Below are 10,434 nucleotides of genomic sequence, written 5' to 3'. Positions count from 1 at the left end.
AGTTGCATGAGGAAAAAACAATCTTGAAGTTTGGGAATCTGCTCGTGGCTCTGCTCTCACTGTGTGAGTGTGAGCAGTCATACGACCAAAATATCAAACATGTCAGAGAAACCAGTAAGGAGCGGCTGAATGGCTGTGATTGGCCCTCGTGGCCCCCTGTATACTGCATTGCAGAGGAAGTACGATCGAGCTAATATTTTGCCTGTCCTCAAAATCAGAAGTGTGACTCAAAACGTTTCGAGAAAACGTGCGTAATCCTGGTGCAACAGATAGGACTGCTGGTGGTTAAGCTTTGTTTAATAATAATAATTTATACTTTATTAATCCCGCGAGGGGAAATTCTGTTTTACACTGTTTAATGAACATGAACACACACATGCACAAACAGGATGCTATGAACATGCATTAATGGAGAGGTCTCAGAGTGAGGGGGCTGCCCACAGCAAGCGCTCCAGAGCAGTTTTGGGGTTCGGTGCCTTGCTCAAGGGCACCTCAGCAGTGCTCAGGAAGTGGACTGGCACCTCTCCAGCTACTAGGCCAATTTCTGGACTTGGTCCATGCTGGGACTTGAACCAGTGACCCTCTGGTTCCCAATGTGCATAATAAGTTGGGTTTATTTTGGATTTGATAAGATAGTAAGAAAGCATACAGACAAAATTAAAATGGTCCAAGCATTAATCCCTGTGGGACACCTTAGCTAGATCTCATATGGCAACAATTTTTTAAACAAATCATTACATTTTTTAACAATAATCCAATTTACTATTCCTTCCAACTCACGTGTTGCTTATATCCTTTAACTTTTGGGGGATAAATATTGATCATTGGTGTCTTTTGGATCACATCCTTATAAACAGACCTACCTCCATCACGTGCGCTGAAACGCCAGCCTCCCTCTGTCCTCCGCTCGCTGCCTGCATCTTTTTCCTTCCTTCCGCTTAAAGTTGCTTTCGGAGCTCACACTCTTCTTCTCTTCATTTTTTTTTCCCCCACCTCATTTCCGATTGTTCCTGCTCTGGGATAGAAAATAATTATTTGTTCTTGTCGATCATGAAAAGGAATTGGTCCGGAAACTTCCCCGGGGATAAAAGCCAGTTGTTTCGTCTCCCCACCACTGCACTCAACAGGTGAATCCTCCTCATCCTTCGTTTTCCTCTACCTTCCTCTGAATTATTTTTTCTTCCTCCTGCTGACCATCCTCAGAAAGTCTTAACTTCAGTACAGTTTTCTTTACTCAGTTTTTTTGGGGGCTGACTTGATTAGAGGAGTAAAGCTTTCTTTCTACAACCATAAAAAATCCTCACTATATTTCTGAGTTCTTCCTTCTCGTGTATTGAATCTCTTTTTTCTTTTGACGTTATTAAGCTCTCTCCATTAGCTTCTGTTGAGTGCACTCATGTATCTGCACTTGAAATACATCTGGAAAGACCAGGTCACATTTAGAGCAAACGAATACATGCCAGTTATTGTCTCACTTTGAGAGACAAACAGCTCATTTTTATTGCAGAATTCACATTCAAAGATAGAGCTGTGTTTGTACTATCTTAATCCAGTTCAAGTTCTCTTTTCAAACTGGGTCTTATTAAATAATTCACCTTGCAGCGGCAGAGGCTGCAATCCTGACTTTTTGTTAAAGAAGATGATTTCTTTAAACCTCAAACATCTGTTACATAACTCAATTCAAAGCCATTAAGACCCCATTGATAAAAACATTAATGTTACCTTTCATGTCACGGGTGGTGCTGATCTACTGTGGCCTCATTTTTTGTTTTTTTGTGTAAAATTACACAGCAGCCTTTACCGCTCTTATCACAGCTGACAGTCTTGTGCCATTCCAAAACATTTTGTATCTATTACTCGTTCAGACTCTACATATGTCAAATGAAGGTCAAGGTTTGGAAATGTCATTGTTCTACTTCAGTGCTTCAACAGTAGCCTGTCGTAGGTCTTTAATGCTTTACTCATTTACTGATAAATTCCACCAGATGCGTGTTCGGTCCGTCAGAAGCGGCGCTGATGAGGCTTTTACTTTATTCAATGTGTGTGTACTTCCACTGGCTCAGGAGGCTTCTGTTTCTGCAGGAGCACAGAGCATGAATTCACCACAGAGCAGATCGAGCGGGACAGGAAGTCAGACACCGAAACAAAATTAAAACATCCGGTTTATTTTCAGAATAAAACACTCAACATTTTGACGGGTGTGAACCCTGATCCTTATGTGTGTTTGTGGATGCGAGTGAATCTGTAATGACTTTGGGAAACGGCTCAGTCTCGGGTCTTCAGCTGTCGGGTGTTGCTGCTCTGTGCTGCGCTCTGAGATCGCAGGCTGTGGGTGTTGTTGGACGAGGGTGTGGAGCGGAGCTGACACACACAACGCACACGTATCTGGTGGAAGTTCTGGGTTACACTGGATGCAGCATTGGCGTGTATAAATACCCGATGGTGTGCTTCTATCTTTTCAGACCTGATGTAGCGTCGGTGCATAGTTGTTTGTTGTTGATTTAAAAAAATGTTAATGAACTTTAGTGATAAGAGATGTTTTTTTTTAGTTAAGCCAAGGGGTTTAATGAGCTGAGAAATAAAGATTTTAATGCTTCTGTGCACCTTTTGGGAGGCTGTTTTCAAACACTGCTTCAGTTTGAGAGAGTGTTTTTTTTGTCTCTAAAAAGGCTATTTGAATATGTGCATAAAATTAGCTTTCAGTGTGTATTGGCCTAAACCATAAATACAAATACTCTATAAAAAGATGGACAACCATAGTCCACACTTCGAGGTTTAACATTTTCCACCATATCTGACTCTCTGTAAATACCCGGTGAAGTTGTGAAGTGCTCGTTTCTTGTGTGGGAAGAAACAACTACTGCCGTTTGTGTTTCATTTTGAGAGTACGGTGTGGTTGGTATCTTCACATGTGAGGGTGTTTTACTTTTATATCACACCATGTTGGAGAGTGAAAACTGGCCTAACCTTCAACTTGTTTATAAGCTATCTTTTCCTCCCTCTCTCTCTTTCTCTCAATCCCCCTAACACTGTGCGTCTCTCGCCCCCCAGGACAAACTCCGACTCGGCCCTCCACACCAGTGTCATGAACCCTCCCACAGGAGACCCCTTCACAACCGGAGGACACACACTCACCCCCCAGAGCAACAGGCGCTCCGGTAAGACAGCAAAACACAAAACAAAAACACCCACAATCAGGGACAGGTACGAGTATTTAGATAACTGTAAATGGACATCCCTACCCACAACCTGCTGCAGAAAACACACAACCTGCTGCTGCAGAAAACACACAACCTGTTGCAGAAAATACACAACCTGCTGCAGAAAACACACAACCTGCTGCAGAAAACACACAACCTGCTGCTGCAGAAAACACACAACCTGTTGCAGAAAATACACAACCTGCTGCAGAAAATACACAACCTGCTGCAGAAAACACACAACCTGCTGCTGCAGAAAACACACAACCTGTTGCAGAAAACACACAACCTGCTGCAGAAAACACACAACCTGTTGCAGAAAACACACAACCTGCTGCAGAAAACACACAACCTGTTGCAGAAAACACACAACCTGCTGCAGAAAACACACAACCTGCTGCAGAAAACACACAACCTGCTGCTGCAGAAAACACACAACCTGTTGCAGAAAATACACAACCTGCTGCAGAAAACACACAACCTGCTGCAGAAAACACACAACCTGCTGCAGAAAACACACAACCTGTTGCAGAAAATACACAACCTGCTGCAGAAAATACACAACCTGCTGCAGAAAACACACAACCTGTTGCAGAAAACACACAACCTGCTGCAGAAAACACACAACCTGCTGCTGCAGAAAACACACAACCTGTTGCAGAAAATACACAACCTGCTGCAGAAAACACACAACCTGCTGCAGAAAACACACAACCTGCTGCAGAAAACACACAACCTGCTGCTGCAGAAAACACACAACCTGTTGCAGAAAATACACAACCTGCTGCAGAAAACACACAACCTGCTGCAGAAAACACAAAACCTGCTGCAGAAAACACACAACCTGTTGCAGAAAACACACAACCTGCTGCAGAAAACACACAACCTGTTGCAGAAAACACACAACCTGCTGCAGAAAACACACAACCTGCTGCAGAAAACACACAACCTGCTGCTGCAGAAAACACACAACCTGCTGCTGCAGAAAACACACAACCTGCTAAAAGGATTTTAGCACAAGCTGCAGACAAAATTGTCCTGCATTGTTCTACAATTCTACAATTCACTTAGCAGACTCTTTTATCCAAAGCGACGTACATCAGAGAGTAAGAACAACACAAGCAAGGATCTAGAAAAAAGGGAACAATGTCAGTAAGAGCAAACGATCAGCTTTGAGTCTGATTGGACACACAGGTGCTGACAGGAAGTGACCAGAGGCAAAGCACAACATTGAGGGCAGTTCTTGAGAGCTCTAATCAGTATAGAAACCATCTTATAAGTCGTCTTTATCAAACAAAAACCATCGTCATTACCATCATCATCATCAATAATATGGAGACCATCATCATTAAGTTAGTAGGTATTCATGAAAGAGCTGGGTCCTGGATCAGAGAGTTAAAGTAAGGAGGAGATGTTTTTGTCGGTGTTTTGTAAGCGAGCAGCAGAGTTTTAAATCTGATGCGAGCAGTAACTGGGAGCCAGTGTAAGGAGATGAACAGCGGAGTGACATGTGCTCTTTTAGGAAGGTTGAAGACCAGTCGTGCTGCTGCATTTTGTATCATTTGCAGAGGTTTGATAGAGCATGTAGGAAGACCTGCCAGTAGAGAGTTGCAATAGTCGATGCATGATATCACAAGAGCCTGTACCAGGAGCTGTGTAGTTCTGACAGGTAAGGTCTGATCTTCCTGATGTTGTTCAGGGCAAATCGACATGACCGGGCAATCGAGGCTACTTGAACCTTAAAAGTTAGCTGGTCATCAATCATGACACCCAGGTTCCTGCAGACTTTGTGGGCATGAGTTTGGTTGTTCCAAGCTGGATATTGATCTGTGGTTGCATAGAGGGACTGGCTGGGATGACAAGGAGCTCAGTCTTTGAAAGATTGAGTTGAAGGTGCCGTTCATTCATCCGTTTAGAGATATCAGCAAGGCATGATGAGATTCTTGTAGAGACTGTAACATCGTCTGGCGGGGATGACAGGAAGAGCTGGGTATCGTCAGCATAGCAGTGGTATGAGAAGCCATGAGAGCGGATTATTGAACCAAGTGAGCTTGTGTATATGGAGAAGAGAAGGGGACCAAGCACTGACCCCTGAGGTACCCCTGTGGATAAGCTGTGCGCTTTGGACACTTCTCCCTTCCACGACACTCTAAAGGATCGCCCAGAGAGGTAGAACCAGCAGAGGGCAGATCCTGAGATGTTCAGAGAGCGTGGATAGGAGGATTTGATGGTTGACTGTGTCAAAGGCAGCAGACAGGTCTAGCAGTAATAGAACTGAGGACTGACCCGCAGCTCTGGCAGCACGCAGCGATTCTGTTACTGACAGTAGTGCAGTTTCAGTAGAGTGGCCCCGCTTAAAGCCTGACTGATTTGGGTCAAACAGATCGTTTCTGGACAGGAACTCAGAGACTTGCTTAAAGACTGTGCGCTCAAGTATTTTTGACAGAAAGGGCAGAAGAGAAACTGGTCTGTAGTTTTCAACCTGGGCTGGGTTTAGTGTGGGTTTTTTGAGCAGAGGGGTGACCCGAGCTTGCTTGAATGCGGTGGGGAACACACCCGTTGACAGAGAGGAGTTGATGATATGCTTAAGTGCAGCATTAAGTGGAGAGGAAATGGTCTGCAGGAGGCTTGATGGTATTGGGTCCAGAGGACAGGTGGTGGGCCGAGAGTCTAGCACAAGCTTAGAGACTTCATCCTCAGTCAGAGAGGAGAATGAGTCGAGTGAGGCACTTTTGGTTGGTGCCTTTGGGCTGAGTTGGTCAGGCTCAGAAAACTGGTTACTGATGGTTGCAACCTTTTCAGTAAAATACGAGGCAAACATGTCTGGTGTGAACAGATCAGAGGGTGGAGGAGGTGGTGGTTGAAGCAGTGAGTTAAAAGCAGAAAACATTTTTCTTGTATCTGTGGCATTGCATATCTTGTTCTGATAATATGTCGTCTTGGCCGTTTTCAGGCTGGAGGAAAATGAGACAAGTCTTTGCTTATAGTCATTGAGGTCAGCGGACTGTTTGGATTTTTGCCATTTTCTCTCTGCTGACCTCAGCCCTGCTCTTTGCTCTCTTATGACTTCCATGAGCCATGGGCTAGGGTGGGTTTTGTGAGCGGGTTTGGACACCAGAGGGCAGAGGCTAGTGTGGAGCAGAGTGTGTCTGTAGCCTCGTCTGTAGAGAGTGTGTCTGTAGCCTCGTCTGTAGAGAGTGCGGTAAAGACCTTTTGGGCAGGCATGGCAGCCATTACCTCGTTAGACAGCTGAGCTGGCTTGAGCGATCGCATGTTTTGGTGGTATGACACCATTTGTGGGTGTGCCTGAGGGAGTTCCAGCACAGAGATTGTGAATTGAATAAAGAAGTGGTCTGATAGATGTAGAGGGGTGACAGTCAGGTTTGCTGTCGAGCAGTTCCGAGTCAGCATTAAATCAAGAGTGTTGCCAGCTTTGTGGGTAGGAGGAGTTGGGACCTGCGTGAGGTCAAATGAGGACAGGAAGTCTGTTGCCTGGGCTTTATCAGTGTGTATATTCATGTCTCCCATTACAATCAGTGGTGTTCCATCATCAGGGATTTCTGAGAGTAGCATGTCCAGTTCCACAACAAAATCATTCAGATTACATCCTGGTGGGCGGTAAATGATAGCAATGTACATTTTAATAGGAGCAGTAACCAAGATTGTGTGATATTCAAATAAGGAGTTGTTGCTCAGTGGGAAGAGTTTATTGAATTTCCAGGTATTAGAAATGAGGATACCTGTACCACCTCCACGTCCAACAGAGCGGGGTGTGTGTGAGAACACTGTGTCAACACAAAGAGCAGCTGGTGTATTTTCTGGGCGGATCCAGGTTTCAGTTGTGTTGTGTTAGCATGCTAATGTTAGCGCTCTTTAGTTAGCTCGTAGCTTCACATTGTTGTGTTAGCATGCTAATGTTAGCGCTCTTTAGTTAGCTCGTTGCTTCACATTTCATGTAAACTGACACAGAATGAGCGTGATCTAAAAACTCTTACTAACATCCAAATAATCAGTGAGTATGTTCTTCTTCTCTAGTTCTTGACTAAAACAGCTTTTATACACAAGGGGAGGAGCCGGCCGTCCCGTCCATGTAAACACGGCTCTGACAACAACACAGCCAGCGGGACTTGAGCTTCTCCCTCATTGTAGACAGTCATGACTCAGAGACACATTTACACAGGACAGACTTTATGATTTATTTATGTGTTACCTCCCTTTAAGAACTTGTATTTAAATCTGCATCACATTGAGTTGCCATGTGTGTAAATCAGAGATCAGTGTAAGTTTTGTTCATGCAGCAGTGTAGGAAGAGTTTCTGATGAAGTTTGAGGGAGAGTCGATCATTTCTCTCGTTTCCTTCAAGAGGACTAAAATGTGGTCCCTTAAAACCACGATGAGGTGAAGTGAAAACGATGCGTCTGTCTAGACGAGGGCGGAGGTTTCTGTTTTTTTTTCATTTTTATTCTGAACGTGACCTGTTCATGGTTAAAAAAGACTTTTCCGGCCCCCGACTGAGCCGCTCACACGTTTCCTCAGGATAAAGATCTCAGTCTAAACAGGGTTTCCTCTCACTGCCAGCAGGATCAGGATGTTCTCAATATAAACTCAATATAAAGAAAAATGTGCTTCAGACTGAACAGAACTCAGCTATCAGGCTTTTCACAAAAACAGAGGGAAGTGACCTCTTTACATCTGGTTTAGGCTCCTTGCTTTGGCTACCACTCTGTTTCCTGGCCTCCAACCGCGACATACATCCAACTTCTTACTCAGACCAGCTCCTGGTTCAGGCTCTGGTGATATCACGCATTGAATTTCACAGCTCCTTACTGGCAGGTCTTCCTACGCTCAATATCAAACCCCTGCAGATGATCCCAAAACGCAGCAGCACGACTCTTCAAACTTAAAACTCTGCTGCTCGCTTACAAAACAGCCTCAAAAACGTCTCCTCCTTAGCTAAACTCATCCAGGTCTACACCCCCCCCCCCCCCCCCCCCCACGCTCTGCCAATGAAAGGCGTCTGATCCAACCTCCACAACAGAGTCCTAAGTCTCTGACTAGACTCTTCTCCTCTGTCGCCCCCCGGTGGTGGAATGAACTTCCAAACTCCATGTGATCTGCAGAGTCCCTCTGCACCTTTAAGAAAAAGCTAAAGACCCAGCTCTTTCATGAATACCTACTAACTTAATGATGATGATGATATTTAGGATGGTTCTGATGCTGATTAGAACTCTCAAGATCAGCTGTGGATGTTGTGCTCACTTCCTGTCAGCACCTGTGTGTCCAGTCAGACTTAAAGCTGTTTGTCTGCACTTCCTGTCGTTGTCTCCTCCTCTCTAGATCCTCCCTTGTGTCGTTCTTTCTCTCTGATGTTCGTCGCTTTGGATAAAAGTGTCTGCTAAAAGAATACTTGATCTCAAACATCAACAAAGCGTGATAATTTCCTGTAGAAATATGTTTCTTGAAACATCCTTTTAATGCCCTTCTAATAGAGAAACTAATTAGAATTTGCTTATTTCAGCTTTAACGACCTGCTTGTTGTGAAAAAGCTTTTTTCTATGAGCTAAGAAAGTTCTCAAAAGAAAAGAAGTTGTTGTGATTATAATCCAACGTCTGTCTGTGTGTGTGATCCTGCAGGTCAGAGCGACGGAGAGGGAAGAAGAAGTGAGTAACTGCAAACACACACACACACACACACACACACACACACACACACACACACACACACACACACAATCTTGTCTGGTTTAAAGAAACCAAACATCTTCAACATTTCCTTGTAGCAGATTTATGGCTGCAGTGTTGTTCTTTTATTTACGAAGATTGTTCTACTTTTGAGTTTTGGTGGATCTTTGGGTGTATGCTCAGTTTTTAACAAAAGTCTACCAAAGTATTGTAAAAAAAAAAACCTAGTGCTCACGTGCTGTAAAATCTGGTGCATTGGACGCACTTTTAAAACATATTTTTCATCTAAAATGTCGACTGCGTCCAAATCATCCAGGCGATCACAGTCGGTGCATCTCTAGTGAAAACTGAAAAACTCCCAGAGGACTTCTCTGTGAGTCGGCTAACATTCTTAATCTGCGTCTGATTCAGAGCAGAAAACACTCCGCAGTGTAACGTGTGTGTCCTGCTCTTTCTGTCGGCTGGTGAAGCAGGTCACACTCGTCACACACAGCTGTGTTAACTCACCGACTCTGGCACGCAATAAAGACCCCCGGGGGTCCGTTTCACAGGGTTTAGGAAACCCCAACATCTGATTTGCTGCGTTCTTATCTTGAGGTTTTTTTTTTTTTAATATCAAAACAAAACCCGTACTTGTAACACATGCTGGAGCCTGTGAGAGCCCTGAAGGAGTCGTGAATCATTTCTTACTACAACTCGGGAGCAGCTGAGCCTCGGAGCAGATCGAACGCCTGAATGTTTACACACTTGTGTGTTTTGTCCCTCAGTGTTTCCGTACCCCGTCCCCCCCATCGAAGAGAACATGTTAGACGAGGGGAAACTTCTCAAACCTTGGGACAACAAGAAGGTAAACACACACATTTTATAGTTTCCTGTTTTTCATTCATTTTGTAACAACTGTTTGATTTGCAAGATTATTCATGTTTATTTTATTTTAAAGATGAGATAACACTTTGTTGATCCCCAGAGGGGAAATTAGGGCATTGCAGCAACACAAGACAAGTAGCAAGTAGGTAAAAAAAATCAAAACAGATAAATACAAATAAATTAGAGGCAAACACAACTGGAATATAAAGGAGCGAACTAAACAGGACGATTAAGACATGATGTGCACTGAGTGGTCGAGCATTGACTAAGCTGCAGCCTCTGGTGTTTAAACATGAAGCCGAAGTAGAAGTGTAACATCCTGCAGTTCCTGGAGTGTCCACTAGAGGCTGGCTGCAGAAGCACAGGAAGTCACATACACACCCATTCTAAAAAGCCTGTTTTTACAGCAGAGATTAACATGTTTACAGCCTGGTTCAAAAAACCAAATAGGTGTGATTAGCTCATGTCTGGATGGACACACACTGTACGGGGGGTGAATGTTTTGATGACTCATCAGTTTTGATTTGATGAAGGATAAGAGTTATTCACAATAAGGCGTGTAGCTGACCTGATTGACAGATGGGCGCGGTGTAACGGTTTGTCAGGAGGTTTAAAACCCACCTCAGCTCCAGCTCTCAGCCTGTCGTTAGGTTGACTGAAAGTTAGACTGAGACAGCATTTCCAG

At 44.1% G+C, this 10,434-nt stretch overlaps 1 protein-coding gene across 2 annotated transcripts in view; it reads left to right on the top strand.

Moving 5' to 3' along the window:
* The first annotated feature begins 12 nt into the window (after window positions 1-12).
* Window positions 13-10,434, top strand: part of LOC132963858 (CREB-regulated transcription coactivator 2-like) — a 35,056-nt gene continuing 24,634 nt past the window's right edge. For both annotated transcript variants that reach the window (XM_061033578.1, XM_061033577.1), the window contains exons 1-4: window positions 13-1,127; window positions 3,052-3,158; window positions 8,835-8,861; window positions 9,650-9,729. In XM_061033578.1, the coding sequence (XP_060889561.1) occupies window positions 1,051-1,127; window positions 3,052-3,158; window positions 8,835-8,861; window positions 9,650-9,729 (291 nt within the window). In that variant the 5' untranslated portion in view covers window positions 13-1,050. The remainder of the gene's footprint in view (window positions 1,128-3,051; window positions 3,159-8,834; window positions 8,862-9,649; window positions 9,730-10,434) is intronic.

This window comes from Labrus mixtus, unplaced genomic scaffold, assembly GCF_963584025.1.
Source record: "Labrus mixtus unplaced genomic scaffold, fLabMix1.1 SCAFFOLD_109, whole genome shotgun sequence".
Taxonomy (NCBI): domain Eukaryota; kingdom Metazoa; phylum Chordata; class Actinopteri; order Labriformes; family Labridae; genus Labrus; species Labrus mixtus.
The sequence above is the reverse complement of the archived record's forward strand: the minus strand, read 5'-3'. Positions and strand labels throughout refer to the sequence as shown.